General features: G+C 53.7%; 8 protein-coding genes across 8 annotated transcripts; 5 read left to right on the top strand and 3 right to left on the bottom strand.

The window, feature by feature from the left end:
* Positions 1-315: 315 nt before the first annotated feature.
* On the top strand, positions 316-1,983 carry HER10_EVM0005784 (general alpha-glucoside permease; the record flags this gene model as incomplete). Its single annotated transcript, XM_035475388.1, has 2 exons — positions 316-841; positions 878-1,983. The coding sequence occupies 2 exons, from the start codon at positions 316-318 to the stop codon at positions 1,981-1,983; spliced, it is 1,632 nt and encodes a 543-aa protein (XP_035328024.1).
* Positions 1,984-2,567: 584 nt separating this feature from the next.
* Positions 2,568-3,314, bottom strand: HER10_EVM0001902 (uncharacterized protein; the record flags this gene model as incomplete). Its single annotated transcript, XM_035471635.1, has 1 exon — positions 2,568-3,314. The coding sequence occupies one exon, from the start codon at positions 3,312-3,314 to the stop codon at positions 2,568-2,570; it is 747 nt and encodes a 248-aa protein (XP_035327641.1).
* Positions 3,315-5,411: 2,097 nt separating this feature from the next.
* On the top strand, positions 5,412-6,701 carry HER10_EVM0002888 (aldo/keto reductase; the record flags this gene model as incomplete). Its single annotated transcript, XM_035472581.1, has 6 exons — positions 5,412-5,570; positions 5,628-5,706; positions 5,767-5,907; positions 5,957-6,070; positions 6,136-6,330; positions 6,406-6,701. 6 exons carry the CDS (start codon positions 5,412-5,414, stop codon positions 6,699-6,701), a joined length of 984 nt encoding a protein of 327 aa, XP_035327736.1.
* Positions 6,702-7,907: 1,206 nt separating this feature from the next.
* Positions 7,908-10,490, top strand: HER10_EVM0012557 (uncharacterized protein). The gene is made up of 4 exons (XM_035481950.1): positions 7,908-8,677; positions 8,755-9,001; positions 9,107-9,558; positions 9,615-10,490. The coding sequence occupies exons 1-4, from the start codon at positions 8,411-8,413 to the stop codon at positions 9,702-9,704; spliced, it is 1,056 nt and encodes a 351-aa protein (XP_035328619.1). The 5' UTR covers positions 7,908-8,410; the 3' UTR covers positions 9,705-10,490.
* Positions 10,491-10,604: 114 nt separating this feature from the next.
* Positions 10,605-12,996, bottom strand: HER10_EVM0001049 (surfeit locus protein 6). The gene is made up of 3 exons (XM_035470810.1): positions 12,824-12,996; positions 12,612-12,695; positions 10,605-12,432 (listed from the first exon to the last, which is right to left on the bottom strand). Exons 1-3 carry the CDS (start codon positions 12,842-12,844, stop codon positions 10,783-10,785), a joined length of 1,755 nt encoding a protein of 584 aa, XP_035327566.1. The 5' UTR covers positions 12,845-12,996; the 3' UTR covers positions 10,605-10,782.
* A 410-nt stretch (positions 12,997-13,406) lies between these two features.
* Positions 13,407-16,690, bottom strand: HER10_EVM0007875 (histone promoter control 2). Its single transcript, XM_035477415.1, has 2 exons — positions 14,235-16,690; positions 13,407-14,180 (listed from the first exon to the last, which is right to left on the bottom strand). The coding sequence occupies exons 1-2, from the start codon at positions 15,806-15,808 to the stop codon at positions 13,880-13,882; spliced, it is 1,875 nt and encodes a 624-aa protein (XP_035328215.1). The 5' UTR covers positions 15,809-16,690; the 3' UTR covers positions 13,407-13,879.
* Positions 16,691-20,032: 3,342 nt separating this feature from the next.
* On the top strand, positions 20,033-21,313 carry HER10_EVM0004790 (uncharacterized protein; the record flags this gene model as incomplete). The annotated part of the gene is made up of 2 exons (XM_035474423.1): positions 20,033-20,274; positions 20,365-21,313. The coding sequence occupies 2 exons, from the start codon at positions 20,033-20,035 to the stop codon at positions 21,311-21,313; spliced, it is 1,191 nt and encodes a 396-aa protein (XP_035327929.1).
* A 2,417-nt stretch (positions 21,314-23,730) lies between these two features.
* On the top strand, positions 23,731-25,267 carry HER10_EVM0005214 (uncharacterized protein; the record flags this gene model as incomplete). The annotated part of the gene is made up of 5 exons (XM_035474836.1): positions 23,731-23,898; positions 24,050-24,086; positions 24,144-24,211; positions 24,268-24,743; positions 24,811-25,267. The coding sequence occupies 5 exons, from the start codon at positions 23,731-23,733 to the stop codon at positions 25,265-25,267; spliced, it is 1,206 nt and encodes a 401-aa protein (XP_035327974.1).
* Between the last annotated feature and the right edge of the window lie 1,375 nt (positions 25,268-26,642).

The raw sequence follows: 26,642 nt of genomic DNA, 5'->3' as shown, positions 1-26,642 counted from the left end.
ACCCGAGTCAACCACTGCCTGATTGCCACGAGAAAAGTTGCAAGTCAGTGAAAACCACCCAAGACTGCGTACGATCAAGAACCACCGATGCGGGTTGCACGTCGGACGATGTTGGCGCTAGCGAAATGTTTCTGGGGAAAGGCGGGTTGATATTTTTCTCACGGAGGTCAAGCCACGCGAGCAAGAGGCATCAAGATAAATAGTTCTTCATGGTCCCGAATTCGGAAACATGTTCCCCAGATTTCCCCAGACTTTACTGCAACTCTCTCCATCTTTTCCTATCATCTTATCAGCTGTCCAGAGTCAGTGCTATCAATGGCGACTACCCCGGCCAATGTCGAGACTGCAAATGCACTCACAGATCCGAGTGCTGCAGAAAAATACGGCAAACATGAGCCGGTACTTCTGGATCATGTAGCCCACGATGCTCAAGCGGCGACGGAGGGCCAGAAGAACATGTCAGTCATGGAGTCCTTCCGGGCGTATCCCAAGTCTGTGGCATTCTCAATGGTCCTTTCTCTCTGCATTGTCATGGAGGCATACGACACCTCCCTGATTGGCAACTTCTACGGCTTGCCGCAGTTCCGTCGAAGATTCGGAGTGCGGTTGGAGAACGGCGACTATCAACTTACATCAACATGGCAGTCGGGTTTACAAAACGCTACTCAAGTTGGTCAAATGATTGGTCTCTTCGTCGGCGGCATCGTCGCGGAACGCTACGGATACAAGAAGACTTTCCTCGGTGCCCTAGTCCTTAACATCGCCTTCATCTTCCTCTTCTTCTTTGCGCAAAACATCGGCTATCTTCTCGCAGGAGGGTTGCTCTGTGGCCTCCCTTGGGGTGCCTTCCAAGCTTTGACGACAACCTACGCCGCAGATGTTACGCCCATGGCCCTTCGACCCATCATGACGACTTATACAAACATGTGCTGGGTCATTGGGCAATTCATCGGTACTGGTGTCCTGCGAGGGCTCCTTTCTCGCCCCGACGACTGGGCTTGGCGCATTCCCTACGCCATCCAATGGGTGTTCCCTTTGCCCATCATGGTAGGCGTTATGCTCGCACCCGAGAGCCCGACTTGGCTGGTTCGCAAAGGCCGTCTGACCGATGCTCGCAACGCTCTGAGACGACTAGCGAGTTCCTCAACAACAGACGCCGAACTCGACGTCAGCATCTCCATGATCGCCCACACAAACGAAATGGAGAGACTGAACTCGGAGGGAACATCATACATCGACTGCTTCCGCGGCACTAACCTTCGCCGTACGATGATTGCCTGCTTCGTGTGGGTGGGACAAGTTGCTTGTGGCGTTTGGTTCGGTAGCAATGTCATCTACTTCCTTCAGCAAGCTGGCTTTGACTCGGACAACTCATTCAACTTTGGTCTCGGAACTAACGCCATGGCCATCGTCGGTACCTTTCTCTCTTGGTTCCTCCTCCCCCATGTCGGACGTCGCACACTATACGTCGTTGGCCTTTGCATCATGTTCACCGTACTAGTGACCGTTGGCGGTATGGGCATTCCGGCTCCTCGACCGGATCTAGGCTGGGCATCGGGAGCCTTGTTAATGGTCTTCGTCATTACATACGATATGACGGTTGGGCCCACCTGCTACTGTTTAGTCGCAGAGATTCCTTCCACCCGACTTCGTATCAAGACAGTTGCTATTGCGCGCAACGCCTACCTTCTGGCTAGCATCGGCGCCAACTTCTTGAACCCGCCCATCATCAACCCCAGCGCCTGGAACTTGAGAGGAAAGGGAGGATTCATCTGGGCAGGCATCTGCTTCTGCGAACTGGTTTGGGCGTACTTCTGTCTTCCCGAACCGAAGGGACGCTCTTCAGCTGAGCTTGAGATGCTGTTCGAGAACCGCGTGAGTGCACGCAAGTTTGCCCAAGCCAAGGTGGAAGTGTTTGCAGATAATGGAGAGAGGGACGAGAAGCACGATGGACCGATGGCGGTCAACGTTGAGGGCCGGTGAATAGGGATAGTAATCAGAAAAGCCGCTATCAAATACAACGTCATGAGCTTGACCGAACCGAGAAAGTATACGAACACCTTCTTCAATCTTCCGCCAATGAGATCTTCGGGTAAATGATCTTCTGTGTTAATGAACGCAGCGAGACACTTGGTAAGTCACTATTGATGGCGATCCGAGGTGTGGATACGCACGGCAACGTTGTCTTCAAGGTCATTTAGGCGGAACAAGCACACAGCACAGGCATGATGAGTATCACTTCCATATTTGTTCATATTTGCAATCTAGTAGTCGTTTACAGCAGTAAGTTCCAATGACTCAAACGATCATCAGGGCCCCGAAGCTCAATTGAGGGGTAGGACGAAGCAGTGTCCTCCATTAACCAAGCTGATGTGACAAAACCAAACGCCCTAGCCCATAACTCCACGAAACAAGCAGAGATCTCAGACCTTATTACCAAACCGAAAACTCCGACCCAATATCTCCATAGGGTATCACAAACGAGAACTCCTTGAACGATAACCAACTGCTCGTAAGCGAAGAGACACGGGCTCGACGGCTCAGAAGAGTGTCATTGATACCCACGTCTATATACGTAGTGGGGTAATGTGCGACTTCCACTGATTGCCTTGAGGCCGGCGTCCAACACGCGCGACCTCTTTTTCCGACAGCCAACGCTCCTCGCGCTGTCGTTGCTGCTGTTTTTGCAAGCTGGGGCTGGGGCTGGGGCTGGGGCTTTCCGAGCCGCTGGTGCTCTTGGGAGTCACCAGCCTCGTTCTCTTTGCAACACGAGGTTTATCCTCGTGTTCCCCAGCCCCTTCGCGCTTTCTCTTGGTAGAAAGGAGAGACTTTGGCTCGGCATCCTTGGGCGGGGGTGTATTCCTGGTCGAATGCTTGGCCGGCGCCTCCAGAAGGTGAGTAGGAGCAGGCTTGTTGTTCTTTGAGCTGTTCTTGGTCGGTGCCACTTTGAATTGCTCTGGCATCAAGAACAGAACATCTGGCATGTACTTCTCGATATCTTCAAACCAGTGAGAGCACAGTTTCTTGAGAACTGACATGAAACCCCGCTGACTGAGGTAGGAATGGACATTGTCTACGTCGGGATAGTACTCTTCGAGGAGGTCCTGGCGCTTCTGGCGTGGGATTTGGCGCCAGACGGAATCTAGAGGTCGAACAAACTTCGAATAGAAAAACTCGAATACACGAGATTGGTCGGCACCGGGAAAGTACTCCTTGCTTCCAGTCTCGGTCCTCTTGCCAACTCTAGCTGCAAGGCAGATGATAGCCAGACTTCTTTCATTGAGCATGGTATATGAAAGCTGATAAGAAGACATCTTGAGTGGTGAAGAGATGGGTTTGTGTTGTAAGAAAGGGAAGAGTGTTGTGCGAGAGAAATGGTTGTATGAGGCACAGAGAAGTATGGTATGTACAAGAAGAGACTTTGTGGAACGTAGAAGTGTATGAGACGAAGAAGAGTGTGGTTGATGCTGGGCGAAGAGAATGAGAATCCATGGGGGATGAAGGGCGGTTTATATTAGTCTAGATGGACAATCAGTAGAGTACCGTGACGGCCCAGGGCATCTAACATGGTTCATTTGACGGAAAATGTTCGACCTGGATGTCGGAGTGAGCAAATTGGACAACGATGCCTCCTCGGCATCAAGTAGATCATTGGCTGACCGGGAACCTTGGTTGGTTGAGTTTGAGACTTTAGGGGTTCACTGGCTATGTAAAGTCTGTAGATGTGCCAAACAGGTGTGATAGATACGTCAAGGAAGACTCTAGTCCGGGATTTCGTCTTGAGACTGTATCTCCGAAACCATTCTGACTGTTCTCGGCCTCGATGGGGTTCACGAGGCTCAGTCGACCTGGGACTCAAGGTTCACGCCACCAAGCGTCGTGCCGTACCGTTACGACCTTATCCAAGCTTTTGGTCAGGCATCCAGGAACGAGTAACTTTGGGCCTGGAGAGACGGCATGTGCGGGCGAACAATACTGCTAAGCGTATCATACTACGCCTCAAGTGAGACTGAGAAAGTCCTCAACTGGAGTACATTGAAGCATGCAGTCTCGATGTGAGGAATCACAGGGTATGCATAGTGATCAGCATCTTCGTTGGTATAGACTACTTGGTTTTCATGGCATTTCATCATCTCCAGATCCCTAAACGTCTGGTCTGTGACTTGGCTAGGGGAAGGGGGGCTGATAGCCCTCGAACTCAGGATAGCGGATCAGTGAATTAAGCTTAAATGCCTTCTTTTCGTGTCTCATTTAAGAACTCTTGGGATTAACTTTCCGACAAGCAATGTATCTGGGTCTGGCCGAACAGGTGTCAACATGTCTGGGCATACTAGACGATGATGGCCTAGGTCGCCCAGGGATAATGGCACATACACATTGGATTACCCAAGATTCGAACGTGTTATGGACGAATTGGCTCGGGAAGATGCGGGCATCTAATTGCCATGCGAATTAACAAAGTAAACTCCATGCAGATAGTAAATCCGAAAAATTCCTGTCTCAATGGGGTGACCGACCTCTCCATTCACCCCCGTCTAAAACATCTGTTTTATACGAACTAGACGACCGAAGTGAGAGGTCATGGAAGGCGTGTCCTGCTTTTGACAAAAAGAACGCCGCGACAATCTACAACTTGTCAAGCTCAGTGGTGTTGGCAGTCATGTACTCGCACTGGCTTTCCGATGTCAAGCTAAGTTTTTGCCCGTCAGGCCGGCTCCGAAAACTGCGGCGCCGATGGAAATCCCATCTTTCGCAAGCTGTATTGGGTGAAAGTTGCTCTCATTTTCTGGCTTCAGCCGCGAAGGCCGAGCCGTGTGAGTGTATCGTTCAAGCGATCTGTACTAGTTGATCTCTTGCTGCAGTAACGTAGAAGCCGCAGAGAAGGACGACGGCGATGATGAAGTAAGATTTCAGTGCTAAGAGCGGTAGCGCGAGATAATTGGTTATATAGAACAACATAGACTCGAGAAGCTGAAGGCTTTGTCCTGGATGTCATCCGAGCTGTGGGGGCTAGCGGACTTAGACGCGGCCTTTAGCACCGGCTGACACCCCTGCACACGGAGCCGAACGTCATAACATCCAGTACGATGACTCGCTAGTTTCAAAATGAAGCCGTAGAGGCAGAATAAGTGAAATAAGTCACGAATATGGCATTCGGATTTATGTGTTATGGCCAGTAAATCTGCGATTTGCTTACTTCTCTAAAGAAAATTCCCGGGCTAAAGCTGTAAACCATGGCTCCGCTTTTCGAGAACGATTGATGATGACCCTGTACGAGAACTTATATAAAGTCACCGATTCTTTCCCTCAATGTCTATCGAATGATGTATCACTTGCAATTCTACAAAGTCATCCTCTTAATACTCGCTGTCCCTACACACCCACCGTCGTCACTCCAATTCCATACCAAGATGGTCAAGACTCTTCCCTTTGGCGGCATCCGCGTCCCGGTACCGGGGTTCGGTGCGATGGGCATAACGTCGGCCATGGGCACGAGGCTCTCGGCTGAGCAGGCGGAGCCGGTGCTTCTGAAAGCAATCGAACTGGGCTGTACCTTTTGGGATACTGCTGTAAGTCTAGTCGATCCATTGTAAGTCTTTCAATGACGTTTCCTTACATGATATCAGGTTGCGTACGACGCTGGTCTCAACGAGAAGATCCTCGGGGATTTCATCCGCAAGCACAACGTCCGGGATAAGGTCTTTGGTAAGCTCAAGTCCACTTATGCCCTCGTTTGATGATCTAGTACTGACCATATATGTCAAGTTGCCTCCAAGTGCGGCTTTGATGTCTTCAACGACCGCAGTGTCACCAACTCAAGATCCCACATCCGGTCTTACATCGATGGTACCATCGAAAGACTAGGCTTCGCACCAGACCTGTACTACCTGCACAGAATCGACCCGAGTATGACGTCCTCTCTAGCCTGTTTATGCTCATCTAACAAAGGCTATAGAGACACCTCTATCGGAGTCCATCGCTGCTCTTGACGAGATTCGGAAGGAGGGAAAGACCAAGTACATTGGCCTGTCAGAGTGCTCTGCCAAGACTCTGCGTGAGGCTAACTCGAGTATGTCCCATCCGCGACAACGATGGCTTCATGAATTCTGTAATCAAGCACTGACACTTGAGAAGTCGCCAAGGTCGATGCGGTCCAAGCGGAGTATTCTGCCTTTGAGACCCTTCACGAGGAGAGCGGTCTCATTCAAACGGCCAAGGAGTTGGACGTTGCCTTTGTAGCATTCAGCCCGTTGGGCCACGGCTGGTTGGTCGACAACTTCGATTACCAGAGCCCCGACGACTTCGCGCCCGATGACTTCCGTCGAACAGGTACGTAGTCACAGGCACCCAAAAAGCCTTCCTTCACTTTTCTCCAGTGGCCACATTTCTGACTTTGCCTCGTAGTCCCCAAGTTCCAAGGAGAGAGCTTTTACAAGAACAAGGCCATCGTGGATGAGATGAAGAAGATTGCTGCCGAAAAGGGCTGTTCTCTTGCTCAGCTGGCTCTGGCCTGGGTGGCTGCCCAAGGTTTTATCACCATCCCGGGTACTACCAAGCCGAAGAGGCTGGAGGAGAACTGGGCCTCCCGGGATGTGGAGTTGTCGGAGAGTGAGGTTCTTGCCATCAGGAAGCTGGTGGAAGCCAATAAGCCTGAGGGAAAGCGATTCTCAGCAATGCATGAAGCCGCAGTCGGCCACTAGTATGGATCGTCTGGATCGTGGGCTGGTGCTTCTAGCGCTAGCTGTAGATCGCCTAGAACTCAAGCTCCAGAGTAGAGATGCGTATGTAAATCGAGTGTAATCGTCACATATTCACTTCCGCCTTTCTGTATAGCTCCACACTTCCGGAGGAAAATTACGGAGTCATTCCGGCATCTTCATATGAGAGCTTCGGACGGCGATCGGTGAACGGCGGGGTTATCGGGTCCACAGTAAGCGGGTCAACCGGACCAGCTCCCTTACACCATGGCCCGCAAAACCGCGCTAAGCTCTTACGGCCCTGAAGCTGAGTACCTCAATATCCGGATGCAAAAGTTTGCCATGTGAATGCTGCATACGTTGCGGTAAGCAACTTGAATTCATCGCTGGTCTACGATAGAGCGAACTCAAGTTGAATGCTTATCCCGCCTTTACTGTGCCAATTGCCGTGTAGGGCACAGCGATGCAAGTTGTCTCGGCTGCCAGCCTACAAGGCGTACCGAGGCCACGGTGGCCGTTGATTGCAAAGGAATGTTAGAAGCCATGAAAAAAGTGCTTCGCGCAGCTCGCCGTTTCTCCCTAGGTAGTGAGACAGGGTATCAACGCCAGGGGTGAAATCTATCTCATTCAGCACACGCGTCCAGCCACGTGTTCACGAAAGTCGCTGATAAGATATGATCTCGAGGCGGAAAAATGGATATCGCGATGTGAAACAGACAGGTCGACAACAAGACAAGAAATTGTGGATTGGATTGATCAAATAGACTTTGGCGGCTTGAGTCAAGACCGGCGAAGACGGGCAGTAATGTCGGCACCTGCGGAGCTCCATGCTACGATTTTAGCGGCGGAAATCAAACATGATGATATCCCGATGGTGCCAAAAATTGAAGAACGAAGAAGAGCACGACAGCCTCTCGGCGTATGGATACATGATACATGTGAAGGCCCAGATGGAGAGCTCCCAGTATGTAAGGTACGGGGCAACATCGTATTATTTACAGAAGATGCCTAGTCAGGGTCCACGAGCCAGGGGAGAAGGTCCCTCCCTCCCTTCCATCCACCGGGCTCATTGTGTCGTGCTTCAAGGTGGAGCCCAAGCCTCATGGCGCCACAAGAGCTCAACAGGCGCACCTGGTCCGTGCACTACAGCTGGGGCGGTGCAATTTCCAGGCTGCGAGAAATTCCATTTACTGGCAGAAGGGGCCAAAACTTAGCCAACCAAGCAGGCCTTCGAGGAGATACAAGCAAAGGGCACACGACAGAAGCGTCAGATTTCTCCTTCGGCACATTGCTTCAAATCAACAGCTTGCTTCCATCGGCAGGATTGGATTGATTCTCGCCATCTCTAGCCACCATCACAAAAGGGCGTCCCCAAACTCCTGACACATAACCCACAAGGCCCATTTCAGCCCGCGCAGCAGCTGTCAGCTCCCTGGCCCGATCGCCGAGATAGGGAGAGAAAGAAAGCGCCTCGACATCACGACCGAGCGCCCGCAGCCTTACGACCTGCAAGTAACTTTCCAACACTTTGCTGGCACGTCCTTCATCGCCTTGCTATCCGGCGACGACCTGCGCGACCTGCGACGAGTCTTTAGCGTCTCATCTGCGACCATTGCTTGACCGGGCCCGAATCTCAGGATAATCCCCGAGCCAGCCCTACCTCCCTTTCCCTTTAACGATATACCCACGACACCATCTCGACATCAGACACAATGTCAGCAGCGGCAGGAGGTCTTACCCGACGCCGTGGAGGCGGAGGTGCCGCGGCCGGTGATGGTGAGGCCAGCAATGGCGCCAGCCGGACCAACTCAACGCCCAACATCAAGGATAGCGCCCCCGAGACGAGCTACGAGAGCGGCGAGAACGGCCACAAGATCGCCTTCGACCCCCGCGATATCAGCGAGAGCGCCGAGCGCAGCAAACAACCCAAGCTGACGTTGATGGAGGAGGTTCTGCTCCTCGGTCTCAAGGACAAGCAGGTATGCCGACGACGAGCGCTGCGCACCGATTTCCACAAATGAAGCCAGGTCGCTAATTGACTTTTTACACGGTGCAGGGCTACCTGTCATTCTGGAACGACAACATCTCATATGCTCTGAGAGGATGCATCGTCATCGAACTCGCATTCCGCGGTCGCATCAGCATGCAGAAGGATGCCTCGAGAAGACGCTTCCCCCTCGCGGACCGCGTCATTGAGGTTATCGACGACACCCTGACAGGCGAGGTCTTGCTCGATGAGGCATTGAAGATGATGAAGCAGAGCGAGAAGATGAGTGTCAGCTCTTGGATCGATTTGATGAGCGGTAAAGCCATCCCCCCCTTTCCCCTCCCTGAAATGGAATGAAGCACTGCGCTGTCCACTTCACCCTTGGAAAGCACTCTGGCTGACGGATGTGGTCCACCTACAGGAGAGACCTGGAACCTGATGAAGATCGGATACCAATTAAAGCAGGTTCGCGAGCGCCTGGCCAAGGGTCTAGTCGACAAGGGCATCCTCCGTACCGAGAAGCGCAACTTCCTGCTGTTCGATATGGCCACTCACCCCGTCGCCGACGGAGGTGCCAAGGAGGAGATTCGCCGCCGCGTCCGCAACGTTTTGACCCAGCGTACTGTCGTCCTCCCCGCATCTCAGTTCCTGCCCGAGAACCTCGAATTCCGTTACGTCCGTACTCTGGCCATGGTGTGCGCCGCCTACGCTGCCAACGTGCTCGAGAACGCCCTAAGCACCCTCGGCCACGAGGCCCGCGAGCGCGCCTTTGCCCAGACAGACGAGCTTCTCGCCGACTACAGCCAATGGCCTTTTGGAAAGAAGGCTACCGGCAACGGTATCGGTGCCAACCTGCCTCAAGTCATCGCAGATGTATGTAGTACACAATTCCCCTGTGGCTTATTGGCCTGGATCTAACACTTTTGCAGGAAATCAGCAAGGGCAAGGATAAGGAGCTGCAACTCGAAGTTGTGGCTGCCTGTCTTAGTGTCTTCACCCGTCTCGATTCCCTCTTGTAAACCTAATCGACCTCGACATCCTCGAAACCGATTATTCCGCTGCCTCGACTTTGTACAGGGCAGAGAGCACTGAGCGAGTTTCAGGAACACGACTCCCCCATTTCTCAATCCCATTCATAACCTAGACACATCGAAACGCCCCGGCATTGAGCTCTCCCGACCTTCACCAAATTCGAACCCTCACGAGAAATGATAAAATAAAGCAACAGGGGAAAGCGACTTTCTTATGCTCCCCATTAAACCAAAAAATGTGCAGCATATAAGGTGGCCGTAGGGGAGCAGGATATTGGGTTCGCAAACTTGGGGGCAAAATATCATGAAAGGGCGCTATATCCTTCTTTTTGCCTCATAGGGGAGGATTCGGTTTCCAGCAAGGGAAAAAATGAAGGATGATGGGACGGCGAAAAATACACACGCGTGTAGTTGGTTGGGTTTCAACTACTTTTTTCTACCGTAAGCGATCGTTTTAATGCAGAACACACTCAGTCCACGTCCCGAGAAACGAGAGCGAAGAGGGAAAATGAGTGTGAGAGATATCAGTTTGAAAGATCTTCGTGGGCTTGTTCTACCGTCTCCTTGCCTTGCGTTGTTGATCTAGCTGAGATGTGCATGATATGGCCATACATCATATATCCGGCCAGCGTTGGTGAGAGCTTGAATCGAAGTCTTCCTTCCCTATCAGGCGTACCAACGTCGTGGCGATAGCATCGGCAACACTCACTATCCTCTGCACTGATATACGGTAGCGGAAGTTCACGAAGCGATGGTAGACAATCATGACATGGCTAGAACGATTGAAATATGTATTCATGGGTTCCTTCCTACGCCGCCGTCCCCCTTTTTTTGTGCAAAAGAAAAGACAAAACAATGTACAGTAGTTCTCTTTTTGTTCCCAAAAACGCCGTTTTCCATCCATAGTGATGATGCAAAAAAACCGCTCGTCGGTTTTCCTCGAACACACACAACTTGTGTCCTGCCTCCACTGCTCCGGGGGGGATATCGATTAATCTCCTTTATCGCCAACCTCCTCACGCCTCTGCCCAATTCCTCACGATAGCTCTCTGCTCACGCCTCACGCTTATTTCTTCTTCTTACCACCGCCAAAGCTCCCCTCAAACCCAGGACGCGCCTTGGTCTTCTTCGCCCCGCCGCCGCCGACCTTCTTCCCGCTCTTGCGACCGAGCTTATGCACCAGCTTATCGTCCTTTCGCTTCTTGAGATTATCCTCGCGCTTCTTCTGCTTCTCGCGAATCGACTTGGCCACGCCGTCGCTGCGCTCCTTCCACGCCTTTTCGCTCTTCTTCTTGGTCTGCTCCTTGCGCTTGACCGCCCTCTTGAGGGCCTGCTCGTCGTCCCGCACGCGCTCGCCCTCGGCGCGTTTCCGGGCGATGAGCCACTGCTCCTTCTCGGCGATGTCGGCCTGCTTCTCCTTGTCGAGGGCCGCGAGGCGCTTCTTCTGGTTCTGGATCTTGATGAGCGCCGTCTTGGGGTCCGAGGGCCCGCGCTTCTTGTGCGTGTTGAGCGCGTGGGAGAGGTCGTGCGAGAGCTTCGTTCCGTCGTCGAAGGCGACGCGGCCGAACGCGAAGTTGGCGGGCTCGTCTCCGTCGTCGCCGCCGAGGCCGACGCGGGGCGACATGACGCTGGGGGAGTTGGACGCGAGCGTCTCCTCGCGCCGGGCTTCCTCCTCGAGCTTGGCCTTTGTGCGGAGCTCCTTCTTGTGCTCCTTGCGCTGGGCCTGCTTGAAGCGGCGCGCCTCGATGAGCTCTTGGCGCGTGCGGATCGGTTTGCCGTCGGGGCCGTCGGCTTTGCGGGCGGCGCGGAGGGCTTCTATGCGCGCTGCGAGGCGGGCGCGGAGGGCGGAGGTGTCGGCGGGGAGTTTGATGTGCTTTGGCTTCTCGGAGGGCGGGACGGTGGAGCTCGTCGAGGTTGTCGTGCTCGCGGTGGCGGCGGCCGCGGTGTCAAAGGTGGGCGAGGCCGGTGTCGAGGCGCCGCTGGACTCCGTGGCCTTTTGTTGTTGGGCGAGGCCGGAGAGGTCGAGGGGGTTGAGGTCGGCGGACTTGGACTTGGACTTTGTTGAGGGCTCGGCCTCATCGTCGGACTCGTCGACGGTCTCGTACTCCTCGTCCTCATCCTTTTCTGCGTCTCTATCGTGGTCGTTGCTGACGGGCTTGGCATCCTTGGACTCGGCCTTCTTCTGTTGCTTCTTGTTGGATTCCTTCTTGGCGGCCGCAGGGGACTTTGCAACCTTGGTGTCAGCGGGCTTGCTGGACTCCTTGACCTCGGGCACCTCAGCGTCAACGGCTGCAGCGTCGCCACCAGCAGCCTCGAGCTTAGCAGCCTTCTTCTCAGCCTTCTTCGCCTTCTTGGTCGCGCGCTTCTCCAGTTTGGCCTCCTTCTTCGCCATCCTCATGAGCTGGTTCTGCGACATCTCGGCAGGGTTGGCGTCATCAATCGTGTCGATCGGGAGGTCGGCCGTCTTCTGCTTCTTATTATAGTCCTTGTTCATCCGCAGGCCCTGGCCGGGCAGCTCCCTCTGCACGCCCGGGATGGGCTCGTCGTCCTCCTTGTCCTCTTCCTCCTGCATCGCCTCCAGCTTGCGCTTGTTGCGCGCCGCCCGCTCGTCCATGACCTCCTTTGCGTTGCGGTTCAGCTCGCTGTCGGGGTCCAGCTTGGCCGTCTTTGCGGCTTTGGCTTCGGCTTTCGTCTGCTTCGTCCGCTTCCATTGTTCCTGTTGCAAGAAAGAAGCGTAAGCAAAGTGCGCTCTTTCATAAGAGGTACTGTGGTGCTGTGTAGCCAAGGCACAAGCGATGGAGTAGGAGAGCAGGCTGGGTTCCTTTCGGTCGCTTTGTGATTTTGCTTTGCAGGGCCATTGAAGGATGTAAGGTACGGACGGGGGGGCAAACATACAGAGTTGTCTTCTCCATAGTACATCTTTGCTGGAATGAGGGACAAGAGACCATCAAAGGCCTTTGAGTGCTCGCGCAGGCGATCCTACGAAGCATGTTAACGTTGGGTCTTTTGTGGCGATCTCACAGGATCATCACCGCCGCCAGCAGCCTTTCTCTCTCTTCTTTTTTTTTGTCTTCGGCTGGTGGCGGGGCACGGGCAATACAACGAACCTGCAAAGTAGATTCCGCCATATTCCCCTTGTTCTGTTTCTCGGCCTGTGATATTCTTATTGAAAGAAGTAAATTTTCTTCTATGTGTTGGCCGCAAGAGGGTTGCTTGGAGTGCTGCTGAGCCAAACGAAAATCAACGTCTAGGCGGGTGCAAGCAGACTCGGTGAACAGAGACAGAGCTTTGATACTGCGGCGGTTGCGGGCGGATTGGCTGCGAATTTTCGGGCGGTTCGAAATTTTTTGGGGTGTGGAGAAATCGCTTATGCGAAATCTTGGCGCTTTTCTGCCGCCGGATCATCGCCTGTTTATGGGGGCGGTGAGCTGGATTCCCACCCCGCAATGACATGGCGCCCCGATATACGCATCTTAGCCAGTTCTCCGGCTTCAAACCTCAGGGTCCAACTGCAGACCCCATCACCAAACCTCTGGCTGGGATTCGCTCATCTTGAAACATATGCTTATCTGACCACCAAATGTTGTGGTGCCGCAGTGCTGCACTCAGATACTGAAGTCAAGTTGCAACCACCAATGGCATTAATCACTGCTTTGATTGGTAGCAAGTCTTTCTAAGCATACATCTCTACTCCGGAATACCATAATACAATTCGCAAATCTATCACACGGCTTGGAAACTCCACCGCCACGAGTGGATAAGTGGAACCGCCCAACTGTAGACCCATTCCGTCCAATAATCAGTCCTACAAGCCCGAACGCCGCAATCCTGGGATTCCAATGCCGTCCCATGCCGTCTGAGAAGCAGTGCCGCCCAGCCTAACCATGTCACCCACAGCAAAGTCAATGGCCAAGAAAAAGGCATCGACATCAGAACGCCTGTTCCGATTGTTTCTTTTTTCGGATAAGACAACCGCCTCTCGCTAGTCTTTCTCAAGTCGTAGCCGCAACAGTAGCCTACTTAAGGACTGTCCCATATCAATCCACTTTCGTATGTTCGTTTGTTGCGAGCCGTGTCTTCGAAGACACCATTCCTCTTGACGGGGATATATGCCGTGGTCGTGTAGCATCCGTTGTGTCGTAGTAGAAGGGTTCCTAGGCGGTTTACGCGCCTGCCATTCCAGCTGCAAAGGAGGGCGTCTGCGGCTGAAGGGAGTAGCCGTTCGTAGACTTGGCGCTCAGCTCAGCCTGTCGCTGGCGATCCGCCTTTTCGCGCTCGAGCTGCTCCTTTTCAGACTTGGTGATACGAGGTTTGCGAGTAAGAGAGCCGCCTCGGGATCCGCGACCTCCTCGGGAGCCTGGTCCGCCTCCACGACCAGTGCCGCCCTCACCTCGAGTCGTACCGCCACGACCGCCAATGCGACCGCCTCGACTTCCACGGCCACGCTTGGGCAGTCCATCGGGTCTGAAATGTGTTAGTGAACTATGCAATACAGGAATCATAGTGAATGCAACATACCTTGTATCCGCAGGCTTCTCAACCTCTGGCACCAAAGGTCCAGAGTACACGAAGAAGCCATCCCGGCTAGCGGCCGCCTGCTGCTCCCACAGAAGCTCGGAATCGTCGACAAAGTCGTCATCCTTGTCGTACTCATCTTCTTTGAAGTTGCGCTTCTTCTTCTTCGGCTTCTCGGGAAGGTCGGCACCACTCGTCATACCGCCCATCTCCACGTTACTAGCTTCCTTGTCTGAATCCTCGGACATTTCGTCGCCAGATTCCTGGCCTGACGCCGTTTTCTCCAAGGCAGCCGAGGCAGCAGCAATGCGGGCCTTGCGATCTCGCTTTTCCGCCAGGCGAGGATGCAGGGCATCCCAGCCATACTTCTCCTCAGCCATACGCATCACGTTGATGTAGATATTCGTGTCGCCGGGCTTGATAGGAATGTCCAGGACAATATCCGGGGCCTTGTACTCCTTGCCAGTCTCGGCTCTGCCGAAGTCCAGAATTGAACGATCTCCGACTAGATCCCGAGAGTCGTCCAAAGCATTCAGCTTCGGCGAAGAGACGCCGGACTTTTGTGGCTTTTGCTTCGGCGAGTGTTTCTTGCTGGCGACAGAACCAGCAGTCGAAGCAGCGTCCTTCAGCTTCGCATCTGCCTTGATAGCTGGAACTGGCGGGGGAGCGAGGGCCTTCTTCGGCTCGGGTGCAGGTGGCTTTGAGATTGTTTGAGGGATTGATCTGGCAGGGTATGACGGGGATGCTGGCAAAGACGCATTCTCGGTTCGAGACTGAGCAGTAGAGGCAATGCGGAAGTTTTGTGCAGAAGGCGACGTGACACTCTGCGTGGGCGGATCTACCAAGCTTGCGATAGAGGGAGACGCGCTAGGTCGATTGACAGTTTGTGATGCAGGTCTTGGAGATGAGGCACTACCAAAGATGCCTCTGACTGGATCGTAGCTACCACGGATAGGATCGTAACCCTGTCCGCTGGTACGCGTAGGGAGAACAGTATTTTGTGGTTTCGGCTCGGGCTCGGGGTCTGCGTTTAGAATGCTTTGCATTGAACGCGGCATCTCCTCTCGCTTGGGTGCCTTTTGCGCTGTGTGTTCGGGCTGAGCAGAACCAGGTCGGGAAGACGAGCTCATGCCGACAAGGTCTGTTATCTTGGTCTGTCGAGAGGGAGGAGGTGTGGAGGAAGATGCGGCTGCAGCGGCAAGGGACTTGGAATCTGAGCCTGCGTCGGCATCCGCAGCTGGTGCCGACTTTCTCTTCCTTTGAATGGGCGGCGCATTGGGATCGCGAGGCTTTCGAGGTCGGCGCACCTTGGGCGGCTCGTCGGGATTCTTAGGCTTGACGGTAGAACCAGGTTTGCGACCGGGTTTCTTTCGTGGCAGGCCAGCAGCAGTGAGGCGGACTTCCGGTTGAGGCGGTTGGTCTCCTGCAACGACACCGAAGCGAGGTTGGGAGGGATCTACTATGATCTCGTCCATATCCATATCGTTGTTGTTTGGCCGACCGATTAACGGTGAGCCTGGGTCTGAAATAGAGCCGGAAGGTGGTGATGAAAGTGCAGGTGAGGAGCTGTCGCGCATAGCTGGCTCTCCTCCACCACCAAAGTAACACCACACCGAAAAGAGGTCTTCGAAGGTTAATTCGACAGATACCTGCACCGGGAAAAGAGGTACTGAGGTTGAAAAATGTTCAAGGCAGTGTTTGATACCGTGGAGCTACTGTGAAGAACAGCAGGTATAGTGCATCGAACTATTCTTCGATTGCAGTCGCGTGGTGAATTGCTTTGAGAGGTTCGTCCTGAATGACCTCACTTTTTCCCTTCTGACAGGGAGGTGGGTTCGCGTTTTGGTACGTTAAGGTTGCACAGCTCCGGATTGGCTGAAAGTAGGTTGGGGCCAGACGCGGAATTATGTAAGGTAGACGGACTAGGTTGGCTAAGGCAGGAGACTGCTGCACCGATTGAGCAGTGGTCACCTGCGGTGTGGCCGTGCGGAGTTGGCAAAGGTGGGAACTCGTGAATAACCTCAATGATCGGTAGGCGTGTTTTTTTGACGACAATTGGCACCTTTGATCGACAAAAAAGAGGTGTTGTGTAGAGAAAAGAGGAGTTTGGCGACCGTCAAAGAGTGCAGCTTGATGAGCCGAACAAAACGGTGTTATTTTGAGGATGTCGACGATGGGGATTAATGTCGAGATTGATGGATTTGGCGATTCTGCAGTCGAATTTGCAGTGTCGTGGTAGTTGCAAAGAGGAAAAAGGAGGAGGGGAATGGGAGGTCGAAAGAGGAGATGGGGATGGCTACGTTTTTGGGGGGAACAACAATTATTTTCTGGGCCGACATTTGGCTGCTGCGCAAGACGAGAAAAACGGGGCACCGAGCAGACGTGGATGGCCTCAGCAGGAGTGAATGGGAGGGAAATTTTATTATTAAAGCCGAATTAGAGATTCGGACTAGGCTGGGGGGCACATCGACGGGATCAGATGGCCTCAGGACCACGAGGAACGTGGACGGGGTGGGCAAGCACAGCAAGGAAAGAAGAACAAGACGCGGACGGGGCGGGTGAATGGATTATGGGGGGAATGGGAAAAGGATGGGAATGGACAGGATGGGATGGGGTGGGCGGTCAGTCACGGTCAAGCCAAGGTTAAAAGAGGGAAAAGGCATTAGGAAGACAACAACTGGGAATGATGGGAATGGGAGCGGGAGAAGGGAAATGGGAATGGCAACAACATGGAAAGAGTGGACTACCGTCCTGGGCGAGAGCCAAAGGGGGGGCGTGAGCGACGGGATGCCTTCGGCTGCACCTCACCTCAGCAAGTAATGGGAGAGGGGAGGCAGGAAAGGGAAGGGAAGGGAAGGGAAGGGGGGAAAACACCAAGATGACAAGAAGCGATGGCACCTCGAGAACGGGCCGCCCAGGGAGGAAAGCACGAAAGGTCGAGACAGCCGGACGAGAGATACAGAGAGATGTGTAAACCTCCAACGTGGGTCAGGCGCAGAAAGAAAAGATGGACGAACGGGATGACGGGATGGTCTGGCAAGGAACCTCAGGTAAGGTAATATGAGAGACAGGCTGACTGACAATGGACGGGACGGGGTGGATGGGAATGGGAGCACGCCCACCCCCATCATTTACCCATCACCGGACAGGCAAGCACCTTCTCTCTCTCTAGAGTAACAACACACGTCGGCGGCTTTTTGGGGCTTTCTCCGCTTGACGATGGTGTCTCCTCTTCCTCAGTCAAGGCCAAGGACGGGATGTTCGACCACGGGCATGTCTCGCCAACAGCCGACAAGGGAAAATAAACACCACTATGGCAGACCAGGGTACAAGAGGAAGGTACGCCGTCCGGAACCAGACCACGCAGGGCAAAAAGCAGGGCGAGCAGCCAACCCGATGCGAGGAAGTCGTAGCCTTCAGCTCAGGTAACTTTGGGGAAAGGGCGAACCTGGAAGTTAACCCGCTAGGTATCAACAGCCAGCAAGAACCGTCCTGGCCGATGAGACGGAATGGGATGGGGAAGGGAAGTCTTGCCGCGGCAGGCACAATCTTCCTAAGGTAGCGTTGTAGGTTGTCTATGCGGCGTGTGTGTGTGTTTGTATCCGTACGGTACACCTTTTGGATGCAGTAACATGAATTGAGAAGACATGGAGGCAGCGCGGCGCTACGGGGATGCGAGGGGGTGCAGGTGGTCGATGGTACCTCATCCAGCCCAGTGCGTGCAGCCGCGCGAGGAGGGGAGCAGGAGCCGAGCCGTGGGGAAAGGAAGGAAAGAAGGGGTCGTGGAATTTCTCCCATGAGCGGCCATCGGCAAGCGAACAGGAAAGGGGGGACCGCGTTGTGTGTGGTGCAGGTGCAGGTGCAAGTGCAAGGTGTAGGTGGTTGCAGCTTTTTTTTCGGAGCTAAGAAATGTCGCCAAAAAAGAGAAACACGGGTCCGGGCGCAGGTACCGAGTACAAAGATGTGCCACCTCTTGTTGTCTTAACAGCCTTTTTTCCTTTTGTTCCCGCCAATCTGAGGAGCGGTGCAACGTTCAAATGTGGGTAAAGGTGGATCCTGCGCGTCTGACGTTGAACCACGTCCGGCTTCCATTTCCGCCCTAGCGTCCCAGATAACCGCGGCCGGTGCAAGGATCTTTGTGCAAAACACCCAGCACACCCACCCTGCTGAGCCCGACGCAGAGGTATCCGTACGCAGCACATAATATTTGGAGCAGTGTAGGTACCTTACTATGCTTACCTAACGAGTTTGGAGGGCAAGAGCCAAGAGGGAACTTGGAAAGTAGCCAGGGGGTGGGGCTGCGAAACGGAGAGATGATGGCCGGGGCACACCTCACCTCATGGTCCAGCCAGATCTCCTCCAGGCTTTCCCCCCCACTGTTCAGGGGAGCGGACAACGGCGCAGGGCATCCTCTGTAGTCTGTACTATTTCGATCCCCCCTTCTGCATGTCTCGCTGATCATGGAGGAGAGGACTGCAGGCCCAAGAGCCTCATTGACTATTTCTAAGTATGGGCGCAACAAGACATATCGACAACTGATTTTATAGCCCTCCCATTTCATCTTCATTGTTAACGTGCATTTCGTGGAACAAGCCTTTCATTACAGCCAAAACACTTTTTCCGGGGCAACACAGAGATGCTGCTAGGTGGTGCGCTACGGACATGAAAGACATGTTGCAGATTCTGCAACACGCCACAAGTTCGAAAGAACGTGCATAATCCTTCCTTTTCTCACCCGAACATTCCTTTCCATCAGCGAGACATAAACGACAATTGTTTGTATGCTGAGTGGCATGGTTGGCGAAGGAAAAGAAGAAAAGAGGGTGTTTAAAATGGTACAGTACGCGAATTTTCCAGCCGAAATTCCTCCCGGAAGCTCTAACCTAATTGCATGCAATAATCTTTCGTCAAGAGAGACACGGCAACACCGACACGGAAACAAATGTACGGATAGGTGTACTTGCAAATACAAGTACACGCATTTATCGCTGTGCACCATTGACGATGCATCTTCCAAATGAACTCTCAAACAAATCCAACGAGTTTCATCTATTCCACCAAGAAGCGACACTGTGCCAATCAAACGGAAACACAATGCTATGGTGCACAGCGTATCCGTACATACTGCACCCCCCGGCATGGTCGCCCGCCAGTCCGCCTCTCCGCCCATCCAAAGTTTTCTGGAATTTTGCGGACGATCGACGCTAATGCAAAACTTGATGTGGCTCAGTCCCGCTTGTCAGCCACAACTCTAAAACGGCGCATTCTCGGGATTTAGGACGAGTCGTCTCCCCCCTCCCATGAGCCTCCATCTCTGGTAGCGTGGCCTGCAGCCAGCCGCCATCGCCGTTGCACTTCCGCCTTTGGTTGGGACAGCGGGAGCGATGATTGATTCCATATTGAACCTATGCCATCCGCGACCGGAATTGCACGCGCTCACAAAGAGCTCAAAATTTCGATATGCGGCAATTTTCGACCCCCAAACGCATTTGACCCCTTGGCGCGGTGACCCTGGTTCCCCGTCGTACTCCCATCTGAAAATGAGCTTGTGTTCGGGGTGCCGCACGGGCAGTTCCGAAAAAGGCATGGAGCCTTTGAGCAGGGGGCACTGGCCTGGGGGGGGTGCAATCTGATAAGGCAGAGCTACAGCCCGATAAGAAGAAAAGGTACGTCACTCTGGACTGTGACCAAAGGGGAAAAAATAATTGGTAAACCCACCACCACTGCTCCCGCCGCACCGCCATCATTCTCACGATCTTGCTCTCTTCCAAGTCCTTCTTTCCAACCCTCACAACGCAAATATGGAGCCGATGATGCTAGTTGGAGATATTGTCGAAAAGGAGACGGCACCTACGAAACCCGTTGTCTTTGACGACATCGACGCCGCCCCGACAGGCTTCCCCGCACACAAGAAGCGCGCAGCCCGCGTGTCGGCTTTCAAGCAGCAACGGCAAGGCAAGCCCACGACAGGTGCCCAAGCCGCGGCCGCGACCTCCTCGATCCAGCCAAAGTCCAGCGGCGATGTCGTCGCAGACTCACAAAAGTCTTTCGAGGCCGCCGAGCGACGGAGAATCGACCGCGAAAACAGGCAGAAGCTGGAGGATATGAGCCCGGAGGACATTGCACAGGAGAGGCAGGAACTGCTCAACTCTCTCGACCCGTCCCTCATTCAGCGCCTCCTCGGCAGAGCCAACATAGACGAGCAGCACGGCCCGAATCCCTTCGATCCGCCCGCGGACGAAACCAAGAGGGAGCTGCCGGCCCCGACACCAGAGATCAAGGTCGAGGACACCTCTGCGCCGCCGAAACCCAAGCCAGCACCAAAGCCCACTACCGCTCCGAAATCCGTCTCATTCGCAGACGAAGAAGACGAGCCAACATCAAAGGTAACACCAAAGCATCCGCACACACACGAAGATAAGGCCCCCGCCGCCCCTCCGGCAGACCTCTTCCCCCTAAATGACCAGCCCGACAAGACGCACTTCCCCCAGGCGCCCGCCCTCCCCGACCTCGACCCCTCGCACCCCGACTTCCTCCAGACCCTCCACGAAAAGTTCTTCCCCAACCTCCCCGCCGACCCGAGCAAGCTCGCCTGGATGGCGCCCATCCCGACAGCTGACTCCCCCGCCGACCGCGAATCCCCCTACTACCCGGGCCAGTCCTCCCTCCCCATCGCCGCCCTCCGCTTCGACTTCAAGGGCGGGCTGATCCCCCCTCGCCTGAGCAGGTCAATCCCCACGTCAAAAGGGCTGCACCACCACGGCCAGGCGCCCGAGGCGGCGGGCTACACGATCGAGGAGCTGGCTATTTACGCGCGGAGCGCCGTGCCCGCGCAGCGGTGCGTCGCGTTCCAGACGCTGGGGCGGATTTTGTATAGACTGGGAAAGGGTGAATGGGGCAACGGCGAAGAGGATAGCTTGGGCCGCGGCATCTGGAGCAGTGTGCAGGAAGGACGCGTGCTGGAGAGCTTGTCCGAGGCGGCGATTGTGGATGGTGGTCACAGGGGGAGTCGGGCGTATGCGACGGAGGCTCTGTGGTTGTTTGAGAAGGGTGGGTGGAGGGAGCAGTGGTCTGGTAGATAGGGGCCGTTCTCACGATTTTTGAGAATGTTTTCCGTGACTAGGCACTCGCCCCGAAATGATACCAACTTGAAGCAAGATCTCAAGAGCTTACATGCGGTCTGATGTATCAAATCGAATCTGATGTTCGCCATGTAGCTCTTCCAAACAACCAAGGCTGCGAGGAAATTAGATTTTGAATATCTGAGTGATGTCCCACTTGGAAGGCCAATGGAAAGCTGCCGCCAGAGATTCCTCAACTTCCACAAGAATAGCCATCAATCGAATCTTCCAAAAAGTCAGGAATGAGTCAAGTCCCGCACCTTTCACGCTCACGATATCGTTAAAGCCTACGAGTATTACGAACAAGTAGATCAAGCTTCTAGCGAGTCAAGTCCCACACCCAAATAACCCCCTCGTTGACAGACTTTCTGATCGTGAACTACGGTAGAGGAGACTCCGATCCGAGCGGAGCCGGCTCCGGCAAACCTTCACGATGCTTGTTTCTAGCTACCATATGCGCAGGTGCTTTGACCTATTGGCAGGGGCACATGTAAGGTGCGGTAACTTGATATATCGCTTTACCTTACTGCGTAGTCTCTGTCGAAGCTCCTGACTCATAGAGACACCTCGTCGTAGAGGATTCATGACATAAGATACGGAGTCGCGGGCGTACAGACAGCGGCGACGGGCACTTTCTCCAAAGTCCTCTTCGCAGCTGCTGCCTAATGTCTGTTGTCCCAGAAGGGAAATGGACTAGCATCATACTAGCAACTTGAAAAGCCCAACGTGAAAGGATAGAGGACATGACTCTCGACCTCCGTTAGGCCATTTGTGTCATCTTAACATAAATGTACCTAGCTCTATCCAGAGATCTCCTGGTATTGAAGACATTGTGGCCCAGAAGCTTTCGATCTACAAGACACCCCTTCCTCCGGACCCAACCTCCCCGCTACTCGACACGTGCTACGCCCATCCCCACGAGCTTATCTGCCCTCAAACTCCGCGCCTTCCACGGGTAGGTATTGTGGACTCTCATGCTGGAAAGCAGTCAAGATTGGGCCCGGTGCCGGCGTGAAGCTGTCGGCCGGATGCTTAGGTGATGCCACGCAGCCACAATGTGCTGATTCGAAGTTCGACGGCTGCTCTAGAAGCCAATTCTTGGGGAGCGATTCCGGCCTCGTCGTCTCTAGTTCCAGATCGGACGTATGTAGGGGAAATCTTCTGTCACCCCACGCAGAGGAAACCTACCAGGCACCCTCTGCTGTTACGCCAACCTTTCGCCTACCTAGTTACGACTGACACATTGCAGTCTGACCGGAAGAGGTATAAGAAAAGCTTCATTTTCGTCATCTGCTCCTAGTGGAGAGTCTGCGATTAGCGGTACCAGAGTATGGCGAGAGTTACACGATCTCGTAACATGCAAGTGGCTTCATGATGCCGTACGCTTCGCGGCTTCGTCGAGAAATTATCAGCTCGGCTCCTGATTATCTGATCAGATTCCTCGCTAGCTTGCCCCAAGCTGCGTAGATGCCGTGCAGCTGCTCAACGGCAGCTATCGCTGTAAATCTCGGGCGGTTTGTCTTGGCACGGTTTCGACCCAGATTGCCGGGCTCTGTCTACGATGCATCGCACACTGAGACGTCGTCCGGTCGAAAGATATCCCAACTCGAAAAACGCGCGAGATGCCAGATTGAGGCGGGCAAGTCCACCTCACTGTGCATGGCTCAACCTAGGTTCACCTGTCAGCCAGCATGATCTGTTGCCCGTCCACGCAGCTAAATGGTCCAACATTGCGAAAAAAAAAAGAAAGACGTTTGACGACGGTGTTCCCGACCGAGAGAGGGTCCGTCCGTAGATAAAGTTTACCTCTGTTCCAGAACCTCTAAAGGTTGAGGTCGACGGGCCATTCATGGTCTCAAGCATGAGACGAGACCTCTCCTCAGAGGATAAGGATTGGTCAATCCACCCGGTGTTGAAAGAGAGTTCTCTACCTCCCCTCCTTCTGGGAATCGTTTCCAAACTGCGTCTAGAACTTCTGGCCGGAGAGTCCCTCCGACCGAGCCGAACGAGTTCTGGGCCGCGTTGGCTTACTCGCGTTCATCGCGGAGACGGTACCCCGTTCCTTTCCTGTGCTATCGTCAGTATTTCGAAACTCAATGCTGAGATGTCATGTCAAAGAGCACATACCCCCTCGCCGAGCCTACCTCCCCTGCGGCACGTGTTTACTAGGGGACGGCGACCTCCTCTGATCTCTCTATATACACAGAGGGGTCCGCGGTCTTGTTGGCGTGGGATGCCACCGTCTTTCGTTCTCGTCTTGGAAAAATCTGCTCCCGTAGTTGAATAATTCTGCCGCTTGAGCTTCCTGGACCCGTCGCCGCCAGCCAACGCACCGATATGCACACACAACGTTCCGTCATGGGTCGGAGCGAGCAGTGATGAGCACCAACACAGGCTCAATCGGAGCGGCGCCACCACCGCCCGGGGAGACGCCCAATTTCGACAATCCGCGTGACGCTGGACATATGCTCCACATGGTGTACATGGTTCTCATCCAGATTGTTGTAGTGGTTTTCTTCGCATTAAGGGTCTACGTCAAGCTGTTAGTGAATGGAAAATTTCGACTGGAAGATTGTAGGTGTTGATCTGAAGTACCTAGTTTGACTTAGGCTGATATGTGAGACAGGGAGTTGCCTAGTTGGATGGGTGAGCTCACGATATCTGAAGCAAATGCCTTGCGGATGTTGACTGGTTCAGATCTTCACCGTGCTCTTGAACTCGACCGTTTTCATCAGTAAGAACACCTCGAGTGTTCTGGAGCACAACGAGCATTCGCTGACGAGATGAACAGAACTCCATTTCGGCGAAGGATTCCACATTTGGGAAATCACTGCTGGCAACTTCACCGAGCTCCAGAAGGTAAGGTAATTCATGGAATACGATGGCGATTCCTGTACTAAGAGCAGAATCTCCAGTGGCTGTACATCAGCTCCCTTCTGTATTCGCCGGCAGCCTTTTTCACCAAAACGGCTCTTCTACTTCTCACCGTTCGCGTTTTCTCCGTCGACAGGAACGTAGCCCGGACGCTTCACGCTCTTTTGGCATTCTTTCTTCTGTGCTATATACCGGCACAAGTCGCAAAGACTCTCGTTTGCATCCCAGTCCAGGCATTTTGGGACACGGGTGTTGTCAACTTCAAGTGCATCGACCAGACTAAGCTTTTCTTGTACGACGGCTCCATCTCGATCGTGTCAGATCTGGTGATTCTCGTTGTCCCCATACCTTTGACCTGGGCTCTGCGGGTGTCACTTGCCAGAAAGGTGAAGGTGGTGGCACTTCTAGGCGCGGGTGGTGTAGCATTTGCGGTGACGGTGTATCGGGTATACCTCACCATCAAGTTTGCGGATACCAAAGACCCGACTGTGGACTTCATCCCTCTTGACTGGACTGTGTGAGTCTTTGCCTTTTGAAGGAGTTGTGTCCGAAGTAACACTCCTAGCTGACAGCGATTCTGCCAGGACTGGAGAGCTCGCCATTGGCATAGTTTGCGCTTGCTTTCCCTCAATCAACCACCTGCTCGAGCGGCGCAGCGCGACAAGAGTATCGTCTAATTCTTCTACGGCAGGACTCTCTTGGTGGAGGAAGGCATCGAAAGATTGTCTAGACTCCTTGTCATCTTGGGGCATGAATCGCCGATCCAGGCTAGCGGCTGGGAACAGGATCAGGCTGCAAAATACCACAGCAGATTCGGATGTGAGGCTTGCGTCGACCCCCGGAAGTACTCCCGGCACAGAAAGAGATGAGCCGCAGCAGTCAGACTATGATATTGAGCTGGCCGTGATTTCGATGCCGCAAAGCGAGCCTCATCCGGGAGAGTTGGTAACGACGAGGGTGGGTGACCGCAACGTCGGCCTGCTGAACCCTCTACCTGTCATTCGACGCAGCAGTCCTTTCAAAGTCGAAGGCCCGTCTTGACGAAGACCTCCCATCCGCGCCGATGCGGTGACCAAGAGGTTAGACTTATACGACGTCAAGTCGCAAGAACGGATCGTGCGAATCGGCTCGGCGGCGGGCCTGAAGGAGCATCTCGCTAATCTGGGAATTTCGAGACACAAAGCCATGGCCCATGCCGAAGCCCAACGAGAGTCATGATTCCGACTAGGGCTAGAAGACCTTGCGTCAGCAGGATGATTCTTCGCGGCAAAAGTAGCTTGCTGCCTGACCGATCTCCAATTGCTGTCTTGATCAGCCTCCTGCGATTGCGGGCACCAAAGACTGTGGGCCATGCTCAAGATAGACAGGAACGATTGCCGATAGCTACAATGATCCACGGTGGCTGATTCGTCTACCGTCGCCAATGCTAACGATGCACCCTTGTTGTCAATTGAGATGAGGTTATCGTGGCCAGTCAATCTAAGGTTCTACCCCAGCAGGGTAGTTACCAGTTGGTGCTGGGATCCCCGCAGCCAAAGGGTCGAGAACAAGGGCGAAGAGCATGAGTGGATCGCAATCTCCGTTACTCTCATGCGGAGGAACAATCGACACGCCCAAACATGAGCAATTCATGCTGAAGTCTGAGCGGGATGGGGGGAGGCCAGTGGGCGACAAAATCGATTTCCGCTCGACACATGCGACAAGCAGTTCTACGGCTATTACTACTAGCATTGATATCTATCAAACAGAGTATATTTCTCTACGTATATACCCAAGAAGGACCTTAATATAAAAAGGGATAGTAATTATGATATGAGTAGTGAAAGGGGTACTTATCAAGATGAATAGCAGGAAATCGATTTTGTCACCCATTTGGGAGGATAAGGACCAAAGGCCTTGACTCCTGACCCTGTCGCAGCTGAGGCGGATTGGAACCAGGGGAAAAGGTGGTACTTGGCTCGAGCACAGAACCCTGTGATTAGAGATGTTCTATTGAGACAGAACCCGAGGCCCGCAGTATGAAGAGACGGTAGATGGAAGGAGACTACATGTCAACCGACCATACCTACTTTACCTCAACTCATCCGACCATGAACACAGAAAGTCAGGTAAGGTAGGTATGGTCGGATGACCTGCATCCTCAGATGGAAGACTGGTCAGACGATGGTTTGTTGTTCAGGTCATTGAACACTGGAAGGGAATTATTGTTTGCTGGAATTGGAAATGGTCAGATGTGGGACAAGAGAAAAATACAGCCAGCCAATAGACGAAGTCACGGAGCGATGAGTAAGACATGCCTTCCTGGAGATGCAGAATTGATACGGCAACGGCGCAGCATTTGGAGGTCTCAGTCTCTCCTGCAAGTCCACTGGACCATTCCTGCCAGTGCCAATCAAGCCATTGTCTGGGGAGCCGT

The sequence above is a fragment of the Colletotrichum scovillei genome (genome assembly GCF_011075155.1).
Source record: "Colletotrichum scovillei strain TJNH1 chromosome Unknown Contig00010, whole genome shotgun sequence".
Lineage (NCBI taxonomy): Eukaryota > Fungi > Ascomycota > Sordariomycetes > Glomerellales > Glomerellaceae > Colletotrichum > Colletotrichum scovillei.
The sequence above is the reverse complement of the archived record's forward strand: the minus strand, read 5'-3'. Positions and strand labels throughout refer to the sequence as shown.

Excerpts from the sequence above, each read along its gene's own strand:
- HER10_EVM0001049 (XM_035470810.1), bottom strand. The coding sequence starts at position 12,844 with ATGGCGGAATCTACTTTGCAG. Across the intron at positions 12,696-12,823 it reads TGGCGGAATCTACTTTGCAG|GATCGCCTGCGCGAGCACTC; the intron begins GTTCGTTGTATT and ends CATGCTTCGTAG. Across the intron at positions 12,433-12,611 it reads ACTATGGAGAAGACAACTCT|GAACAATGGAAGCGGACGAA; the intron begins GTATGTTTGCCC and ends TTCTTGCAACAG.
- HER10_EVM0012557 (XM_035481950.1), top strand. The coding sequence starts at position 8,411 with ATGTCAGCAGCGGCAGGAGGTCTTACCCGACGCCGTGGAGGCGGAGGT. Across the intron at positions 8,678-8,754 it reads TCGGTCTCAAGGACAAGCAG|GGCTACCTGTCATTCTGGAA; the intron begins GTATGCCGACGA and ends TACACGGTGCAG. Across the intron at positions 9,559-9,614 it reads TGCCTCAAGTCATCGCAGAT|GAAATCAGCAAGGGCAAGGA; the intron begins GTATGTAGTACA and ends ACACTTTTGCAG.
- HER10_EVM0007875 (XM_035477415.1), bottom strand. The coding sequence starts at position 15,808 with ATGCGCGACAGCTCCTCACCTGCACTTTCATCACCACCTTCCGGCTCT. Across the intron at positions 14,181-14,234 it reads GAGAAGCCTGCGGATACAAG|ACCCGATGGACTGCCCAAGC; the intron begins GTATGTTGCATT and ends AACACATTTCAG.